Source organism: Hylobates moloch, unplaced genomic scaffold, assembly GCF_009828535.3.
Source record: "Hylobates moloch isolate HMO894 unplaced genomic scaffold, HMol_V3 SCAFFOLD_10, whole genome shotgun sequence".
Lineage (NCBI taxonomy): Eukaryota > Metazoa > Chordata > Mammalia > Primates > Hylobatidae > Hylobates > Hylobates moloch.
The window spans coordinates 88,537,350-88,559,519 of record NW_026652285.1 but is presented as its reverse complement, the minus strand read 5'-3'; the positions used below and the strand labels follow the sequence as shown (position 1 = coordinate 88,559,519).

At 42.4% G+C, this 22,170-nt stretch overlaps 1 protein-coding gene across 6 annotated transcripts in view; it reads left to right on the top strand.

Moving 5' to 3' along the window:
* ASTN2 (astrotactin 2) overlaps window positions 1-20,289 on the top strand; it is a 1,008,266-nt gene extending 987,977 nt beyond the window's left edge. For all 6 annotated transcript variants that reach the window (XM_032164975.2, XM_032164974.2, XM_032164972.2 and 3 more), the window contains 3 exons: window positions 3,750-3,850; window positions 5,517-5,700; window positions 19,426-20,289. In XM_032164975.2, coding sequence (XP_032020866.1) covers window positions 3,750-3,850; window positions 5,517-5,700; window positions 19,426-19,663 — 523 coding nt within the window. In that variant the 3' untranslated portion in view covers window positions 19,664-20,289. The remainder of the gene's footprint in view (window positions 1-3,749; window positions 3,851-5,516; window positions 5,701-19,425) is intronic.
* Window positions 20,290-22,170: the final 1,881 nt, after the last annotated feature.

Here is a 22,170-nt window from a genome sequence, read left to right as displayed (position 1 = left end):
CTCCCTCCCTCTCCCTCCCTCCCTCTCCCTCCCTCCCTCTCTCTCCCTCTCCCCTCTGTCTCTGTCTCTCTCTGTCCCTGGCTCTCCCTCTTTCACCCTTCTGTTGTATGGATTTGCTTGCGGTATATATTTGTATCTGTTTCTTGGTATCTGTCCCCCCTACTCCTCACTCTCTCTGTCTCTTTCTCCCTCTCTCCTTCATATCAGGGACTGCCACTTTCTCCCCTTCACAAGTAACCCCTCCAGGCCCTGCCTGGTCCCCTAACAGCTTTCAGATGTGCCTCTGGAACAGTTCTACAATTACACTGAGACAGGCAGAAAGCGCATGGCCTTGTGACTTTTGACCTAGCACTGTGAGGTTGACATCTTCCTCCTTCTCCACCCCCCAGCAGGGTTGCCTGAGGCCTCCTCCATCCCGAGGCCCCCACTGGCATGTTTGGTTACTATAATAACAAAAATAGAAGCTACCTTTTAGGGAGCAAAGATTGAACTGGGCCTATTATTATCATTGGATTACTGAGTCTTGACCCCCAACTTTTGGGATATGGATAATTTCACCCTATTTTACAGGTGAGGAGACTGAGGCTCAAAGAAGGTGAAGTGACTTCCCAAAGAATGTTCAGCCAGCAGTTGGAGAAAGCAAGGATTCTACCCAGTTTTTATGACATGAATACCTTAGACCACTTCTTCCCCAGCATGCTGGGGGCTCTCTTATTCATGCTGCTTGGCTAAGCAGCGAGATGACCCTGGGCCCTCTTGGGTGGAGGAAATGGATTGCAGAAGCACCACAGGAGCATAAGTGGCCTATGAAAAAGCTGTATTAAAACATATTCCTACTTTTCGTATTTTGAACTTTCATTCATATATTCTATTCACTACAAGCCTTCCATGTTTCCCTTGGTTGAAATACATCTTCTAACTCCAAGAAAGCGTTTTTTAAAATGTGTTGTCTTGCACAAATAAGTGCTGTATGTATGGTCTTTATAAAAATCCTCCTCTTACAAGCCACTTTCTCATGCATCACTCCATGTAATCCTTGAGACAGCCATGCACTGTCTGAAACTAACCTCATTTTATTGATGGAGAAACTAAAATTAAGAAATGAGAGGTGGTATGCTTTGATTCATTCATTTATATCAGTATTTATCAAGTGCCTACTATGTGCCTAGTACTGTGTTAAATGACATGTTGTCATTTAACATATAGCTGTACCCAAACTGAAGTGTATGCACTGTGAATCATGCATGCTAGCATTTGCATCTTGCCTCTGCCACTTTCTAGATGGGTCCATATGTGGACGATAAGTGCTTACATAATGTTACCTAATGCTGTTCTCACTTCCCACCTTGACACTTGCTTACTCTCACCTCCTCGAATTTATTTATGATCTTGTTCTCAACCCTTCTGCATGGCTTTCCAATGATAACTTACCTCACAGTGCACTTACATTTCACATCTATCCATACTGCACTTGTGAGGTGGGTGGCAGTCTCTCTATCACAGATGTTGGGTGCAGAGAGGTGCAGTGAGCTCAGAGAGGTGAAGCGACTTGCCCAAGTTCACAATGCTAGACAGTAAAACTGGAATATGAACCCACATCTGGCCATCTCCAAGACCGGGCCCCTTCCTCTGTCACCCCCTGCTTCCTTTGTACCAAGAAGTTTTGACTCATGGTACCCTTTATTAAAACAACCTTTGAGGCCTCAGGTCATGGGAAGTCAAAGCTGGAAGGGCCCATGTAGGTAACCCAGATCTGATCCTCTGAGCCTGCAAGTGGGAGCAATAAAATGGCAGCTGAGAGCAAAGAGCGTGGGTTTCAGAGTAAGACAGATGATAGTCTTGGCTCCTTAATTTTCTGAACCTGTGACTTTGGACACATTGCTTAATTTTTTAAATCTTCAGTTTTATCTTCTGAAAGGTATAGATAATGAGGGTGATTATTTTAGCACGTTTTCATAAGATCAGAGAAACTTATGAGATGGCACTGCTTCAACATAGTTAGGGTTCAGCAAGTGTGCCTAATGGAATCACATTTTTACAGAGTTGATTTCTACAGAACTGTGATCAGAAGACAACAGCTTACAGTGGTTGCATGTATGAACTTTAGAATCAGAGAAACCAAGGTTTAAATTGCCAGTCCTAGTAATTACCATGTGGTTCTGGGCAAGCTGCTTCCCCTCTCTGAGCCTCACAAATAAAGAGAGTAATAGTACCTGTCTTTTAGGATTGTGGGGGGGAATTAATTGTATTAATGTAGGTAATTCTTAGTTCAGTGCTTAACACATATTAGGGTCTTAGCACATAATAATTACTTTGTATAACCAACTTATATTTATTAAGTGCAACTATGTATGGCCAATCAGGGCTCACCATTCTGAAACTTGGTAATCATAGTGTTTTTCCTATTTTATAACATGGGATAATTTGAGATGCAGGGCAGGAGGGAACAAAATAGGGCCATTATGACCCCAGTCTCTTCTCCTTAACACAGGGAACCCTCTACCCACTTCACACTACTGCCTCTACCCTTAAAAGCTGGTGAAAAAGGATGACATGATGCAGACAGAACACTCAGATGCTTAACCCTTCTATCAGACTGTTCTTGGCCTCTAAGGCTCACATCATCTAGAAAGTTGTTTCTGCTCCCTTCTTAGACTTTGCTTAACTGCAGAACTTGGAGATCTGGGAATACAAGGGTCACAGAGCTTCCCCAAGATAGGACAGAGGACAGAGGCTGCTCTAGAAAGAATTACGTGCTCTGGATTAGACTTGAATCTACCAGGTCTGTGTTTTACCAGTTCTTCCCTTCTAAGGCCACACAGGCTGTGTCTGCTCCCACCAATATAGCATGGAGCTTCAGATGACATCACAGAAAGGTGGGGGTATGCCTTAATGCCTTATAGCCAGATTAAACCCTAGTCTCCCTGACATGGCCTACAAGGTTCCCACTGACCTTCTACCTCATCTCCCTTTGTTCCAGCCACACTGGCTGCCCATTTCTTCAACTGTCTGGGCTCCTTCTCTCCTCAGGACCTTTGTACTTACTGAGCATTCTACCTAGAATGCTCTTTCCCCAGGTCTTCCTTCCATAAACTGGTTCTTCCTCACTATTCAGGTCTTAGGTCCTGAAGTTTCTTCTTCAGGAAGGCTTTCATGGGCTACATTCCAAAGCCTATACTCCCCATGCTCCTGCATTAGTCTTTTTCGCATTATTCTGGTATATTTTCTTTCACACCTAACCATTATCTGATTTTTTTTTAGTTTTTGATTTTTACTTATTTTTTTGATCTGTGACCTTGACTCTCTTGTTCATCTTTATAACCTTAGCACTTAAAGTACTTCCTGGTGTAGAGTAAATGCTCAATAAATATTTCTTAAATGGTAAATTAATGAATATATAAATGGATATATCCAGCCATAAAGGGTAGCATTGGGGCTCAGACTGCTTGAGTTCAATACCCCCGTTCTGTCCCTCAGTAACTGAGACAGTGGAAAGATACACAATCTAAGTCTCAGTGTCCTCATTGACAAGATGTGGGTGACAATAAATCCCTCCCTTTTAGGCTGAGATGAAGTGCAACGTGCTGAGTAGGCAGTTAGTGCTCAATAAATGCTTTATAATTATCATTCTTTTTTAAAAATCATTTTTCCTGTAGCCTAATGTGCCATGACTCTGTGTTCTTCCCTGCAACTCCCAGGGCCTTCTGTGAAGTCACAGCCTGGTGCTCTGTTTTCTTGCTGTGCTGCAGGTTCACTCTGTATGCTGTGGATACACGAGGGAGGCACTCAGAGCTAAGCACAGTGACCCTGAGGACGGCCTGTCCACTGGTGGATGACAACAAGGCAGAAGGTAGGTAACCCAGTTTTTCAACTCCAAGGTAACTCCCATATTTCTCCTAAGTTCTGCACCCAACAGTCACTAATCATTAAACACACACATGCACACCCCGACACCCTGGCACAGGGAGAAGAAATTGAAGGCACTAAGGGAACAGGAGGAACATGGAGCTAAATTAATCAAAGTCATGAAGGGAAAAATTAAGATTGACTAGCAATATCTTTGGCAATGGAAAGACTTGCCCCCTCTTTTAGAGAGTTGATCTGTGTTCTGACTCACAGGCCAGGAATGGTAGGGGGTCAGAGCCCCATGGCTGTATCTTGTCCCTTGGCCTAGATTTCTCAGGGACCAATCATTTTCTCCCACTTGTCGTTGCTAGAGTAGCAAAGAGATGGCACCTAGAAGACTATTTCATCTTGTGGTGTCCATAGCAGACATCATTAGCAGATCACAGCATGCTGTTCCATCCAGTCCCATGGTGGTCTCAGAATCCTTAGCATAGAGCTACCATCAGTGATTATCAGTCAGTTAGCATGCAAGATTAAACGTTTTTGCCGCTCCTGGTTCATGACATAAACAGCAGGCAAAAAAAAAAAACCTGAAAAAATATAATCAGTCAATCAGATCCATCATATACTTAGTTCTTGAGCATTGTGTAGGTGCAGTTTCTACATCAAGTCTAGCAAAATGTGACAGTGGCTCATAAGTCCTGGTGGTCTACTTAAAGTTGAACAATTACTTCTCAAAAGTCCAAGCAATGCAGTAGAGACATGGTCTCTACGTTTTAGGAATTCACATTATGGGTGGTGAGACAGACATTTCTGCAGATGGCTCAATAATAAACTCAATTATAAATGTTTTATGTGCTACCAAAGGGGAGGGGATTTGAAATATTTTCCTGATAAATTTTTTAAATTATTATTTTAAAATAACACGTCGACTGTAAAAAAAAAAAAAATACAAATAAAAATCATAGTAGAAAATAGTGTAACACAATGGGAGGAGCATAGTGTTCCTCCCATTTTTACTCTAAGTTTCCAGATTCTCCTAGCGTCGACTGTTGTTGGTAATGATTGAGGGCCACATACAGATTTTGACAGGGTTTTTGAAGCTGAAAGAATATGCCTTCTACTCATGATGAATTGAAGTTACTTCGATTAGTAGGACTAACTGAAGCAGTAGGAATAGCCATGAGCAGCAAGCAGAAGAGTTTGGATTATCTTTGAAAGGTGTTTCAAATGGGGACCTATCGGACCTGATCACAGAAATGTGTTGGAAATACAACAAAGGCGAAATAGAAGGAGGGTGTTGAGATTATCCGAGACAGTTTATTTAAGCCAATTGTATGTAAAATCACAGGTACAATAATTATATTGATAATTAAGCTTGTAATTATGAGCACTAACTTTGTGCCAGACCCTGTGTTGAGTGCTTTGTATCCACTCTTTAATTTAGTTTTCCCAATGCACCTCCAGAATAGACATCATTACCTCCAGATGATAGAAAATCAAACACAACCCGTCAATAACATATTCAAGATGAAATTAAGGTTTGTCTGCTCCCAGAGCTTATGCAAGCAAACTGTCTCACCACTGTGCCTTTCTTATTGAAGCCCATGCTTATATCCTTACTTTTTTTCACCACCCAGTGATCTGTTTCTGCCCTTCTGCCCTCTCAGAAATAGCTGACAAGATCTACAATCTGTACAATGGGTACACAAGTGGAAAGGAGCAGCAGATGGCCTACAACACACTGATGGAGGTCTCAGCCTCGATGCTGTTCCGAGTCCAGCACCACTACAACTCTCACTATGAAAAATTTGGCGACTTCGTCTGGAGAAGTGAGGATGAGCTGGGGCCCAGGTATGGGCATATTTGTGTGATCGGAGGGGCATATTCTTTTTGCCTCCAGTTGACTTTTCTGGACCCTTTCCCCATAGGCTGAGACTAGGCTTTATCAAGTAAATAAGGGTGATTATCACCTTAGTCCTGTCAAGGCTAAAGATGGAAAATGGGCAGAGATAATGAAAGAATCTTGGAACTTTAGATTCCTGCACTCCTGGAATGTTGAATGGGGAAAGGGCATTGATGCTCTTTGCATTAATCATTCTCCTTGCTCATCTCCCACCTCGTTTTACAGATAGGAAACTTAGGCTCTTTGAAGGCCTGTGTCCTAACCAAGATCACAGAGGGGAACAGCAGCGGGGCCATGACCCATAATCCAGGGCCTTTCTCAGTCTTCCATAAGAAGTCTGAGTTTTTCTACAGTAAATAGCTATGATTTTGACTAAAGTCCATTAGTGAACGTGACTATATAAATTGATGAATTCAACATGTATGAAGGCTTTATTTTTGTCCTGCATGCCAGTCACTATGCTAGGAACCAGGAATGATTCAAACAGAACTAAGGCACAGTCACTATTTTCTAAAGCTTCATAAAGCAGTGTATGCAATGGTGGCTGCATTTTATGTCTTGCATCTAGCAACATTCATCCATTCAGCATATACTTAACAGCACTTCTTATGTGGTGGCTGCTGACAATGCAATGATAAAAAGGTGGAAATGGTTGCTACCTATACATAGCTTCCTGTTGCATAAACAGGCAGTTATGTAGAGCAGGAATAATAAGTGTCATGATAGCAGAAGAACAGAACTCTTTGGGAACATACATGAGACATAGGCATCTGGTCTAGGTCACCCAATGAAGCTGCACTGGGGCTGAGAGCCTGAGGCCTAAGGTTTGAGTTGGGGTAAGGTAAGTGAGGGTTGTGGGGAGAAAGGATAGCTATTTGGAGCAGAGAGACTACCCGACGGAATGCTCAGAAGACAAAATGTTACATGACAGTGGAAGTTTTCATCTCAACTTTCATTTGCCTACCACTTTTATGACATGCCATCTCACCACCATATATACTTTATTTGGTATTTCTTTCTTAGATTCACTTCTTATTAAAAATGTATTTGAATAGAAAACACAACATCATCTTGTAAAGGGAAAACAAACATCATCTACCCTTAATAGAAAATTAAACCTAACCCTTCAATACAATGAACAAAAGCAACAAAAGTGGAACGAGACAAAAACCAGAAAACAATGTTGTTCAATTCTAGCAGAGCCTGAAGCTGTCCCTTCAAAAGGGAAATTAGTTAGAGAACTGTTACAGACACAGCCCCAAACCAAGATTTTCTTTTCTTTTTTTGACATGGAGTTTCGCTCTTATTGTCCAGGCTGGAGAGCAATGGTGCTATCTCGGCTCACTGCAACCTCTGCCTCCCGACTTCAAGTGATTCTCCTGCCTCAGCCTCCCAAGTGGCTGGGATTATAGACACCCACCACCATGCCCAGCTAATTTTTAAAAAATATTTTTAGTAGAGAGAGCGTTTCACCAAGTTGGCCAGTCTGGTTTCAAACTCCTGACCTCAAGTGATCTGCCCATCTCAGCCTCCCAAAGTGCTAGGATTACAGGTGTGAGCCACCGCCCGGCCCAAGATTTTCTTTTTGAAGTAACCTGAAAGAGGGGAAGAGAATGAAAGAGCTAATCTAACCACTTTTGCAAACGTAATTCATTTTTGTTTAATATTGGGTCTGTGATCGTCTTGAGTACCACCTAAAATCCTTTCTCTACCCTAGAGGAACTTGGCCTACACTTTGGTAAACACTGTGTTTAGAGCAACTGAAGAATTTCTGTGTAGTTGCAGCAAAGTGTGTGACAGCAGGAGTGGTAACAGATAAGAAGGGAGAGGTCAGTGGGAGGCAGATCCTGAATGCCCTTTAAATTAGGTTAAGAAGTTGGGATTATCTCCTTAGGGTAATGGTAAGCTTTTGAAGTGTGTTTCACAAAAAGGAGTAATATTACCAGACCATCAAAGGAGAAAGATCCCTCTGGCTTGAGTATAGGGGTCAAGGTAAGAAAGCGGCAGTGAGGCTCTAGAGGCTGTTGTGATAATAGTCCCAGAAAGACAGCATAGCATTCTAGGCCAGGGTGGCATTGGTGCATTGGAGAGAATCACATGACTTCTTGAAATACTTAGTGGGCAGCACTTCATGCTTTAAAAACTTCGAAATGACCATGTAGGGTATTCATGCCATTTTTTTGGATGATAAGGAAATTGAGGTCGCATGGGGCAAAACGAGCTGCCCAGAGTTGTGCAGAGTTTGACATGGAGGCCAGTTCTGCCTTAAGCTCTTACCTTGAGCCCTTAGAACATTTGCAATGGCCCTCCAAGAATTTGAGGCTCTCGGGGACAGAGATGAGAGCTTGGTCCAGGGATAAAAGGGATCTCTCCCCAGTGCAAGCCAGGCCTTATCAGTTATGTTGGGTCCTGGACTTTAACTGTCTCCCTTGCACATGAAAGGAAGGTTCTTTAGATAAAACCTAAAAGAGGGCCAGACTGGCAGGCAGAAGTGAAGAGCCCCAGATGAAAGCTGCTGTGTGAGTCATCTTGGCTGCCATCTTGCCTGTGGACAGAGGAAGGCATTCCAGTTTTTTGGACTTTCCCACAGGGCTCAGGGAGTTTGTGTGGAAGCTAAACCAGAGCTCCACTTCTGGCTTTGTCTTTACAGCCTCCTGGAATCCTTTATAAGCCTCCAGGACATAAATCTTCTGGAAAGGCTGCCGGGCCTCCCACAGAGGCCAGGCAATCCACTCAGTAATGGTTTGTGATAACCCACTAACCCCTAGTCAGGCAGTCACCAGCCACTGTCTGCGAACCTCCCCACCCTGTCACCCAGCTTCCTCCTCCTCTAGTCTTTCTAGTCTCCTGGAGGATATCTGAGATTGCTCCAACATCCCACACTGATATGTCAGCTGGAATCAAGGAAACTGCCTCCTAATCTATCCTGGTGCTGCTAATAAGCTCACTGTGCAACCCTGGGCTCTGCCGCTTTCTGGCCTTCAGTCTCCTCACCTATATCATGATAAGGATGAACTAGAACAGTGGTATTTTTTTTTTAACCAGTGGCTTTTTTTTTTTCTAAATAAATCTTACATGGAATCACAGCCCACCTCCACAGAGAATTCTCTAAAACTTCCACCCATTTGCTCTGTCGCACCCTCATGGTTTAACTATCTTTCCTGCACTTACTAGATTTAGAATCTTATATTGCTTTCATGTTTACTTACATATTATCTGTCTTCCCTACTACAATGTAAACTATGTATAGTTAGTGATCCCTTATGTCGTATTCACATTTGTAAGTAGGTGCTAAATAATTAATTATTGAGTAATTGAGTAATGAGATGATTAAATGTGTGGACCAGATGACTAAAGATTTGTTCTGGTAGAAACTGGAGTGGGTGGCCTGGAGTCCCACCTGCTGGGTCTCCTCTTCTATGACCCTCCACCCCACCCAATCCCAAGCATCCCTTATGTCTCTCTGAGCCCTCAAGAATCTTTAGCTCACAGTTGGAAACAATTGAATTCCATGAACTCTGAGGTCTTCTAACATTCCAAAAAATGCAATGTCCTTGCAAATATTAAAAGACTTGAAGAGATCTCACTTCATTGATTGATTGATTCACTGATTCATTAATGTGCTGACTATGTGTCAGGCCATGTGCTGGGGGCTAAAAATACAGAGTGAAGATGACAGAGATCCTGCCTTTACAAGGTTCAGCATCTAGTGAGGAAAAGAGTGGTCAGCCAGCAATTGCAGTGGCATTTGGCATGTGAATGGACAAGCGTTTTAGAGCAGTGTTTCTCAAACTTTAACGTGCCTGAGAATCACCTGAGGACTTGTTACATTCCAAATTGACTCAGTAGTCTGGGTTGGGTCTGAGATTCTACATTTACTAAATTCCATGAACTCTGAGGTCTTCTAACATTCCAAAAAATCCAATGTAACAAGCTCTCATAGTGATGTTAATGTTGTTGGCCCCAAAAGCACACTTGGAGTGACAAGGTTCCACATGCAGAAAGCTGGAGCAGCTAATCCAGATCTGGAGCTGAAGGAAGAATCCTTGTGGAAGAAAGAATGTTTCTAAGTTTAGAAACAGAATGAAGGGTCCTCCAGGTGGAAGGCAGAGAGTCTTCTCTTCAGAAGGAATTACCAATGCAAAGATGAGAGAAAGTTGGGTAAGAGAATATACTTCAGTTAAAAATATAAATCTTACTGGAGAAGAGAGTTCGAAGTGAAAGAGGAGAGTTAAAAGTGAAAAGGAAAAGCAAACAAACAAAAACAACAAAGCTGGATTGTTTAGCAAAGGACAGATCATGATGGCTCTTGTGAGTTCTGTTCACAAGTTTGTTCTTTCTCCCAGAAGCCATATAAATGTTTTAAACAGAGGAGCAATTTCGATACATTTGCTCTGCCTTTCAAGGATTAGCAAGTGTGCAGAACATCACAGTGTAAATAAAAGAGGGTAAGATGCTTCTCCAAAGCTAGGAGCCCAGGGGTTCTGTCCTAGCCTTGTCACCTACTTGTTATGTGACCTTGGACACAAGCCATCCCCCTTCTGGACCTTGTTTGTAACATGAAAGGGCTGAACTCCAAAGTCTCTTCCAGCTGGGAAGCCAAGGAACCAGAAAACCCTGAAGGTCATAGAGACCAGAGAACAGACACATTGTTAGTATCATTTCACCTCCAGCCCTGCACGTCTTATTTCTCAGGGACCCAGGTTGACTAGAGGGATAAGAGTTTTTTCCACAAGTACTTTGAGGACTGATCTCATAAGATGAGTTCTATTAGGATTCTCTTGGACTGTGTAATCACTAAACCCCAAAATGTTTTCAAATCTTTCCTAAATCTGTGGTCATATATCCCCATAAGATTTAGTGACAAAAGGACATCTCTTACCTCTGCCTAATAAATCTATCAGACCAGTATCCCCCAGAACCTGGTTCTTATGACCATAGGTTACCGCAAACAGCTGCTTGAAGAAGACGCACTGACACCCAGCTGTCCCCAGCCATAAGGTTCCTATTAGGAGACTTGAAAAACTGAGCTCATAGGTGGCCAGGGACCAGAATTTTCTCGGGTCAGAACATCTTTGACCACTCTTGGGCTTCTCTACACTTTCAGTTATGTTTGAGCATATTGATAGAGAGGACACAGCAAGCTCTTGAGGACATTTTGCTTCAGTGAAATTGATCTATCTGGACCAGGAATGGTGTATTTATGATGTCGGCTCCTCTTGCCTCCATGGCAGACATTATGAATAGATCGCAGAAATCATCACAGGACCTTTCTCAACGTGCCATGGGATTTGAAAAGAGTTACATATCCACCGCTGTGTTCTTAGTGAAAACAAACAAACCTGGGATGTCACTGTACATTCCTCCAAGATCGTGTTAGCTGCTGCTTTGGATATATTGAATTAACTCTCAGAATTTTTAAGATATTGGGAACAAGAGCAGACTTAGGCTTCTAGGGTCATATTCCTATAATCTCAGAGGTACTTTAGGCCTCTAGGGTCATATTCCTATAATCTCAGAGGTACTTTTAACCTTTTTCTGTATATTTTGGCATTTCTAAAATCAGGACGGATTGTGCACAGTGAATGTGTACATTAAGCATTGTATTCCTCTTTTCTTGAATGGCTGTTATTAAAGCATTGGCATATCTTATAAATGAAGGTATCTTCAATTATACCTTCAATTAACAAATAAATACTCATACTAATACCAACTAACTAATACTAACAAAACACACTGACTTTGGACTTTGAATAAGTGTCCCATGGATCTGTTTTCCCCACTGACAGTATATAGCAAGGTTAGTTATTGTCTTGAAGTTCCTATCAGTTCCAACTGAAATAGCTTTGGATTAGTTGAGACTCAGTCATTTCTGCCATCAAAATACACATTTTTGAAAAAGTCTTATGATTTCTTCTGAGTGGATGAAAAGAAAAAGCAAATGCAAACATTTTCAGTGGTCACCTTACAAATCACATTTCAAACCTGGCATTAAAGGTATATAACCAGGGGCAGTATCTGAGCTTCTGACTTTCTGTTGGATAGGAGCAAGCTGAGGCTAAATTTGATGTAGGTTTGTTTTGAAAGTAACACTGATGAACTACTGGAAAGTCATAAAACCATGGCTTCATTGCACAAGTTCATCACACCAGCTTAAAAATATATGTGTATATATCCATAGTTTAAAATGAAAATATCTTTATTTTGTTTTGAAATAATTATTGTTCATTATATAAAATCCAAATGATACAGAAATATATAAAATAATGAAAATTGTGCACCTCTGGGCCACATAATCCCAACCCTACCCCAGACATTACATTGTTAACAGTGTACACATGTATTTCCGTATACAGATATGGATATGCATGGAGATGGGGAAACAGATACAGGCTTAAGAATACGTTCACGTCTACAACCACAGCTCTATCATCTCTACTATGTTTAACAAATACATAAATTATGTTCTGTTATCTGCCTGTTTCTGTTTAACAATATGCTGTACAAGTTTTTACCCACAGATACATATGTAAATGTTTTATCTTTTTGAAGGGCCCTTTAGTCATGCAAATATGTGAATGTATCACACATTAATCTGGTTGTGTGTTAAAAACCAACTAGATTTCTTACAGTTTCTTTGTTTATTATAAACAAATCCACATAAACCTTTTGCCCACTTGCCTGATTTTCTTTAGGTCCACATGATGCTTTTATGCCATTTCATTCCCTTTATTGACCCCATTTCCTTCCTTCCTTCCTCCCTCCCTCCCTCTCTTCCCTCTCTCCCTCCCTTCCTTCCTTCCTTCCTTCCCCAAGATGGAGTCTTGCTCTGCCACCCAGGCTGGAGTGCAGTGGTGCAATCTCAGCTCACTGCAACCTCTGCCTCCCAGATTCAAGCAATTCTTCTGCCTCAGCCCCCCAAGTACCTGGGATTACAGGTGCCCACCACCACACCTGGCCAATTTTTGTATTTTTAGTAGAGATGGGGCTTCACCGTGTTGGCCAGGCTGGTGTCGAACTCCCGACCACGAGTGATCCGCCCACCTCAGCCTCCCAAAGTGCATGATTACAGGCATGAGACACCGCGCCCCACAGTTTGCATTTATTAATTCATTATTCTTGCACAGTAAAGAGCTGGACACCAGAGGAGACCTACACTGTCCAAGAAGCAGGTGGGAAATATTAGTTGAGCACCTATTATTGGCCCAGTTATTTATATTTCATTTAATATCCTGAACAATAGATTTTGAAGATTAAGCAACAGAGAATCATGTGGAGTTATATAAACTGTCCATAGTTGCAAGGTCTAAACACTAAGTGTTGGAGTCCGAATTTAGAATACTATCTTCTGATATTCAACTGGTGTCCTGTAAAACCACATTACATCCCAAGATATGTGCACAACTAAGAAAAAATGTGATATGGATCTCCACAGATAAATAAATGCTTCAGCAGCAAATGGGAAAACATGACTTATGATAGCTGGGAAGATCTGGAAGACTTCCTGAAGATGAAATTTCAGTGTGACTTTGAGTCATGAATAGAACCTCAGCAAAAGTGGTCCTCTCAGCTCAGGAATTCAGTGCTTGACAATTGCGTCACAGCAAATTTTGTTGTGAAGTGAGTGGTCATCAGATGATATTTCTCTGTGGATCAAGGCTCTCATGGCTTTTAGATTAAAAACAAACAACAATGACAAACACCTGCTACAACTCCCACTGTAGTGCACCCCTTTCTAAAACATACTTGATTTAATCACCTGCAGTGATGAGGAACCCGCTGCCACATAGAATAACCCATTCTAAATTTAGAGGACTTTAGCTTTACATTTTTTATTATTTTGAGCCAAATGTGTCTTCTGATAATTTTAGGGTGGCTGTGTCATAATGCTTTGGTGCCTTACAGCAGAGGATTGAAACCCCACCGTATTCTCCTGTCACCCTGGTCAAATCAATGACTGGCTGGAAGCTCATTTTTATCACCTGTAGACTGTAAAATTGGGTTGAGGATTAGAAGTAAAATAATGTTGCATAGGTACAGTTTCTGGCACATAGTGGGTGCTCAATAAATTATAATCATCTCTGACCCTCAGATTGTTGCCCACTTGTCTTTTGTTGCTACAACAATGTAACTACTGGCCTAAATCTTCTCTTCCATGGGCACTCTCCATTCCTGCTTTCAGCTCAGCAGGCTTGCTTTTGAGACACCCCTCAGCATCATGATCTGGCTGCAGTTTACATATGTCCCTCTTACCAGAAGTGTCGGGGGTTCTCCAGATGGAGCCTGACGAGGACACCATGAATGAAGCCATTACTTCCCTTAACCTCTGCCCTCTCCATTTCTGACGCTTATGTTCCCATTTTTTTGCAACCACATCATGTCCTCAATTCTCATTAAGCTTCGGATCAGCTAACACAGAGGCACTTAAGCTCAACTCTGTAAAGCAGGGAGGAGGGAGGGAGGCAAATGGGAATGTTTTCTTCCTGCCTGTCTTATTTTTCTCCATTTCAGGGTCCCCTTAGAAATTGGGTCTCTGTCCTGTCTGATAAGTGAGTCAACAGTTGATTGGGAAATGGTGCTGGGAATAGAATGGTTCTACAGTCCCGGAAAAGTGGCATCTGGGCCCAGCCCCTGACTCTTTCACAAGTGATTCCTGTCTCAGTCTCGCCTGCTGATAAAACAATAAATTAGTATGTGGTGGCCCTCCCTCACCTCTTGCTTCCTATCCCAGTGGGTCTGAGTTCTATCTCCATGAGGAAGATTTCATTTCCGGTATTTGAGAAAAGTGGTCACTCTGACCTATGATTTCCCCTCCAGGGAAAGCTTGAAGCATGCCTGGCCTTTTGATTTATGGATCTCCATTGCCTACAATTTATTAGCCAGCATTTTTGCCTTTGGTCTCTCTTACTCCGACTCTTCCATCTCCTCCCCAGCCTTTGAGCACCGCCAACCCTTCTCTCCATGGCTTCACTTTCTGAATTCTTCTTTGTTTTCTAAATGCAAACACTGGTTCAGTGCTTGTTATGTACAAAGTCTTGTGTCGGTTGCTTGTAGCCATCATTTCGTTTCAACCTAACAACAGCCCTACAAAATAAATCTTTCTATTTTCATTTACACAGGAGAAAACTGAGGCTTAGGGAGGTGAAGTGACTTGCCCTTATGGGCTCTAAATCCTATGTCCTTTTCACGATAATACTCTGCTTTGAATCATTGCTGACATTTACTTAGAGCTAAGCAAATTGTCCATATTATCTCATCCTCCCAACAAAACTGTTATTCTCATTTTATGGATGCTACAACTAAGAGTCAGTGGCATTGAAGAATTTGCTCATGAACCACATAGCTGTAAGTTATAGAGCTGGGATTTAAATCTGAGATTCTAGAGCTGACACTTCATCTTGACTCTGGAATCAGGAACCCTGGTTCTAGCTTTGCCTTTGTTACTAACTCAAGGTGTTCCTTAAAGGCAAAATCATTTTCTCACTCCAAATATGTTTTCCTAATCCATGCAAAAGGAGGCTTTGTCTGTTCCTTTGGAAGAAGGGCATTTGGGCATATTGGAAGAATTGTCTTTTCCAACTTCCTTTTGTATTTATATTTATTGCTTACTTCTGTGACTATCTAATCAGAAAATGTCTCTCCATTGCCCAGAATAAAATCCAAATACTACATCATGGCTTGGAAGAGTCTGCCTGGTCTGATCTCTGCCAAGCTCACTGGTCTCCCACCTATTCTTTGCACTGGTTATTTCAAACAACTAGTAGTTTATGTTCTCTCCAGTCTAACTTGGGATGGGCTATTTCCTCTGCCTTCTCATCTACCTGAAAATGCTGTTTCATTGTTGAAGAACTAGCTCAGGTGTGGTGTCCTCTTGAGAGACTACTCTGAGTCTCCAAACTGATGACTGGTGTCCATCTTTTATATTCCCAGAACAGCATGGGTAGTGTTCCTCAACCCAGTGCTCTGCCCCCGAATTAGAGGCTGTTAATATTTCTGTCTGCCTGTCTCTTGTCACTGACTTATAAAGATACCCAAGGCTTAAACTAGTTCATATCTGTCCTAGTGCCTGGTACACAAAATACACCTAATGATATAATAATGATGATGACAATGAGAGTGATGGTGGTGGTAGTAATGATAATGGTGATAATACTTTCTAGCATGCATCAGGTGCTTACTTTGTGCCAAGTAATTTTCTAAGAGTTTGACATGTACTGACTTAACCCTCACTATAACTTTATGAGGTGAGCCATCTGCTCTTCCCTTTGCATAGATAAGCAAACCAAGAATAAGAAGCTTTTTACCAGTGTAGAGAAAAATCAGACCAACACCTGTAAGTATAACAGTGGGAAACAGTTAACACCTGAGTGTGCACTCCACTTGGTTACTTTTTTTTTTTTTTTTTTTTTTTTTCAGATAGAGTTTCGCTATTGTTGCCCAGGCTGGAGTGCAATGGCACGATCTTGGCTCACTGCAACCTCCACCTCCTGGGTTCAAGCAGTTCTCCAGCTTCAGCCTCCCGAGTAGCTGGGATTACAGGCATATACCACAAGGCTTGGCTAATTTTTGTGTTTTTAGTAGACACAGGATTTCACCATGTTGGCCAGGCTGGTCTCAAATTCCTGACCTCAGGTGATCTGCCCACCTCAGCCTCCCAAAGTTCTGACATTACGGGTGTGAGCCACCGCTCCTGGCCTTCACTTGGTTTAATTCTGTGTTTTGCCTCCTTCCACTCAGTTCTCCTCAAACAAACAGAAATATTTTTAAACAGTTTAGCTCCAAACCTTTTACTTTGCTTCTTGAAATCTTTCAATAATTCTCCCACTTACTCTCAAGACAATAATCATAGATAACATTTATTGACAGTTTATTATGTGTTTGTTAATTTTTTTATTTTAAAAATAACACTTTGTGGTAGATACAGTTATTATTTTCATTTTGTGGGTAAAGTAGGAAAACTGAGGGACAAGTGGTAAAGCACTTCACTCAGTATCGCACAAAGTGAGTGGCTGAGCTGGGATTTGAACCTGAGCAGTCGGTGTTCTGGAGCCTGTGAATGTATCATTATTCCATACAACCACTGCCCTAGCTCCTAGGCTCCAACAGGCTGGCTCTGGCTCCTTCCAGTTTTCACTGTGTTCCCACTTGTACACTGTATTGCAGCTATAAATTCTCAGAACATCTACGCATCTCTTATCTCTATGCTTTTACCTTTACTTTTTTATTTTATTTTATTTTTTTTTTTGAGGTGGAGTTTTGCTCTTGTTGCCCAGGCTGGAGTGCAGTGGCACAACCTTCGTTCACTGTAACCTCTGCCTTACAGTTTCAAATGATTCTCCTGCCTCAACCTCCTGAGTAGCTGGGATTACAGGTGCCCACTACCACGCCCAGCTAATTTTTGTATTTTTAATAGAGACAGGGTTTCACCATGTTGGCCAGGCTGCTGTCGAACTTCTGACCTTGTGATCCACCCGCCTTGGCCTCCTAAAGTGCTGGGATTACAGGCCTGAGCCGCTGTGCCCGACCACCTTTTCCTCTTCATCTAACTCCTATTCATTTAGGAGACTCAACACATGTTTCCCTTCTACTATAATAGGAAGCCTTCTTGGACATCCTTGATCCTACTTAAGTACCTTCCTCTGTCTTCACACAGCTCTCGTGACTTCTTTTATAATTGCTTTTGTCACTCGTATTGTCATCTCCATTTGTCTGTCTTTTCTACCAGAAGTTCTTCCACATAATAAATGCTCAATAAATCAGCAAGAAATGACCTTATCTCCTTCAACTTCACAACAGCCTCATTTTTCAAATGAAGAAACAGATTTAGAGATGTTAAGTAAATGTCCCCAGGACACAGAATTATTAAAGAATGAAGCCAGAACTCAAATGAGAAGGAATGGAAAAGAAACTCCTCAGGCTCCTCTTGGGGGGGCACTTGCCCAAGGGGAAAGAGGACTGTGGATAGAGTGTGGTTATGAAGTGATGAATTCTTGGCACCTCAGGAAATATTCCACCCAAGTGGTGAACTATACAAAGAGGACTTTTTGAAAGGCACCTCATAAATTGTGCCCACAAAATGTATACGCATAAGCTCGGTCCTTTTTCAGCTGCTATGCAGGTGCCTAACACAGTCTCCCATTTGTGGGGTCTGTTGTTGTAAAACTCCTTCCCTCCTGTGGTATCAGAGGGGCGCGGAGAGGACAGCAGGAGAGAGAACCTCTCATGTAGCCTCCTAGGGTGCCTGGGCATCTTGAAGATGCTGGAATGTAGAGAAAAGTGGTTTCCACATGGAGACAGGCACCTTGACACTGAAGCTGACTTGTAATGTGACCTGGGATAAAGACATTCTGTTCCTTCTCTAAGCCTCAGTTTCCAAATTTTTAATGAAAGTGGGTCAGACTAGGTCAGTGGTTCTCAACTTGGGTGATTTTGTCCCCAGAAGATATTTGGCAATGTCTAAAGACAGTTTCACTGGGGCAAGGGTGCTATTGAAAATTCTTCAATGTCTAAAGAATTTTCACAATTCACAACTGGGGAAAGGGTGCTACTGGCAGTAGGTGGGGCCCTGGGATGCTGCTAAAAGTCCTATAGGATTGTTCCCACAACAAAAAAATATACAGCCCAGAATGTTGATAGTGCCACCTTTGAAAAACCCTGGACTAGGGGATTGCAACAATCCTTCCTGGCTTTATTTGTCTATGCAGCCATCAGATCTCTCCCAGCTCCCCTCTCTGGTGATGGATATAGGGCTCTAGATAAGTTCTTAATGACATCCTCCATAGTACAGAATGATTTTTGGTAACGCTAGTCTTCAGCATAACCTTGATCCTGAGGGCACATTCCAGCAATCCTTTATAAGAGTAGCTATCATTTATTGGAAGCTTACTCTGAGCTCTATACCAGGCATTAGGCGTTTCTCTTACTTAACTTGAGAATAAGACCATCATCACTTTTTTAAAGGTGGGAAAAAATGAGACACAGAAAAGTTCTGATGTGGGGACATAAATATATATTTGATGAAAGGGAATCACAAAGGGCAAGATTTCAAAGTTTCCAGACTGGGAGAAAAGAGTGTGAAAGAGTTCATGAAGTGAGAACACAGACAGAAAGGGACTGTGGGTGGTCAGGCCTAGATTTAGATTCTTCCCAACTCCAATGGCCAACTTGATGTTTGCCTTAGTCAAGTAGTGTCACTATTCTGAGCCTTGCTTGAGCTTCTCACCCATTAAAAGGGGGTAGACAATACATTCAGGATAGTTATAAAGGCTAAATAAAAAATTTAAAATATATGTAAAGTATATACCCAGTGTCTAGCATATGGTGTCAATAACTTTTGGTTGTTCTTGTTGCTTTTTAATCATTATAATAATATCTATTTGATTAGAGTCCAAGGCTGGTCACCTTTGAACTCCTAGGGCTCCCATATCCTAGAAGTGAAAATACTAGGTTAAAGGCTATGCCTCTTGTTCATTTTTTAACACATTGCACAATTGAAGAAGATAGGTTCTAGGGTAGTTTTTGAATAAGTGTTTGAAGTACCACACTCCGATCTGGAATAGATAGGAAATGGTTGGGAGAAGAAGTTACCATTTGTTTGTTGACATTTACTACCTCAAAGGCCTAACTCTTGATCTGGGCTTCTTTAATCATGGCTGTCTCATCCTACCTTTCAGGAAGGCCCACCTGATTCTACGGCGACTGGAGAGGGTGAGTAGCCACTGCTCCAGCCTCCTGCGGAGTGCCTACATCCAGAGCCGTGTGGAAACAGTGCCCTATCTTTTCTGCCGCAGCGAGGAGGTCCGGCCTGCAGGCATGGTGTGGTACAGCATCCTCAAGGACACCAAAATCACGTGCGAGGAGAAGATGGTGTCAATGGCCCGGAACACGTACGGGGAGTCCAAGGGCCGGTGAGGGAGGGTATCGCCCTCCGTGAGCACAGAGACTCTCCATGGGAGGGGGAGCAGTATTCTCCTGGATCCTGGGGCCTGGGTGGGCTGGGGGACAGCTGAGGATGGGCCTAGCAGATGAAGCTTGCCAGCAAGGCCAAAGCAAATGGTTTCTCCTGTGGATAGTGGACAGAGACCTTTGTAACCAATGGAATTATTCATTTTTCTCTATCTTTTATTTTTTCAAAGATATTATTTGACTCTATCAAAAGTCTCTCCTTTTTAAACCTTTTCTTATGGATGGCTGTCAATCCCGAGGCAGAAGTTTTCAGGTGGAGACCAAGCGGCCTTTGCTCTTCTTCCTCCTTCCTGCCACACTCTGCTTTCTTCCTGCCATGGACCCCTGGAGGAGACCTATGGAGGGACAGTTTTGACCTGACCCCTAGAGGAGACAGTTTTGACCTCTTCAGCACCAGGAAGGAAGCTCTGGGGATGGTTGCAGTGAGGAAGCATGGGTCTTTAAGGACTTCTCTCTCTTTTTTGCTGGACGTTATTGAGGTTGTGGGACCCTGCCTCTTCCTGCTACCTGTGGATCTGCCCAGAGTCCTTGCAGGCCTGTCCATGCATTAAAAATTCCTATTGTCTCTCTTTCTGCTTGGGTGGTATTTCTTACCAAAGGAATGTGCTTGAGAGACCTCTGTTTATTCACTTATTGAGTATCTACCCTGTGCCAGTCACAGAGCATATGCAACTAAAGATAGAGAAGCTTCCTTCCCTCAGGGAACTTATGGCCCAGTGGAAATTATAGAGAAGGAGTCTGGTCATTTCAAGTTGTGCTAGAGGAAGAATGGAGGTTCTCTGCACTCACTCTTAGAGCATGAGACATACTAGAGGGGTCCTGAAATGCTTCCTTGAAAAACTGATACCTAAACCCAAAGGATGAGGAGAAATAAGCCAGACAGAGAGGTGAAAAAGATGGGATTTGCTTGCCAGGCACGGTGGCTCATGCCTGTAATCCCAGCACTTTGGGAGCCCAGGGCAGGTGGATCACTTGAGGCCAGAAGTTTGAGACCAGCCTGGCCAATATGGTGAAACCCCATCTCTATTAACAATAAAAAAAAAAAAAAAAAAAATAGCAGGGCATGGTGGCACATGCCTGTAATCAATCCCAGCTACTTGGGAGGCCGAGGCACGAGAATTACTTGAACCTGGTAGGCAGAGGTTGCAGTGGACCGACCTGGAGCCACTGGACTCCAGCCTAGGTGACAACTTAAAAAAAAAAAAAAAAAAAAAAAAAGATGGAATTTGCTCCAGGAAGAAGGGATATGAACAAAAGCCCAGAGACAAGAGACAAAATACCTCTTTCAAGGACTGAGAAGTTTCCTTAAGAGTAGGGATCAAAATAGGAAGTGTTAAAAGGTGAGGCTGGGAGCTTGGCAAGGCATTAGAAGCTTTGGGCAAGAAGCTTGACACTGTCTTGAAGCATCCATGACTATTTATGTGACTAAATAGTCAACTAGCTCTTTAAGAAAATCATTCTCACTACAGGGTGAAGGATGGATTGGAGAAGGCCCCAAAGAGAGGGGTGCCATTGTCATTTCCCATGAAGGAGGTGATGGTAGCTTAGGGGGAGACATTCCAACACTGGAATCTCCCTTTATGTATTTTGAAAACAGCTTTATTGAGGTATAATTGAAATCTCCTTTTAAATGGTAATTGCACTGCTTCCAGTGTACCCTTCCCTGGGAGGGTAATGAGTACAAAGAGATGTTATAAATTCTTAACACCCTCATATTAGCTCAAATAAGCTACCTAGCTTGAGCAGATGGGATGCAGGTCAGGTATATCATAATGCAAAGATGACACCTGTTAAGAGAAGAGAGTATAGCACTGTGGGGTTTCAGAAGAGGAAAAGATACTGAATATCAGTAAAACATAAGACATTCAAGATATGCCTATCCTCATTTGTCTAGTGGTGAGGAAAAAAGAAAAAACAATGCCTACTTCTCAATTTGGCGAATGTTGATGAGATTGACAATCCCCTTCCTGATAACCTACATATTGAGGGCATTTTTTTTCCCCAGGACTCCGATCCATTTGGGGAAAATGGGTAACACAAAAGAAAACAAAGCAGAAAGGGATTCTTTCAACCTTGGTGCCTGGGATGCTTCTCAACCTCTCACAATCTAAGCTCTAAGGCACTAGATTACTATTATTGGGTTTATGTTTCTCTAAGTATACAGGTGGAGCTTCTAAATGCCTCTCATGTATACCACTTCCTGGGTATACATGAGCTTTCAGAGAGCTATCAGTTTGCTGGGCCTGGGTCCCAAGTTTTCAGAGAGCTATCAGGTTGCTGTTGCTTTCCATTGTCTTGACCCAACCTGAGGAACAATTTAGCTCAACAGTTGCAGAAAATTACAACCCTCAATGTGCTGGTGTGGTGGTCTGAGCCTGATTAAGTTTGAGTCTGACAACACTGCTATTCACCAGCTATTGCCCTTAAGGGAGTAACTTGACATCAGGTTTCTT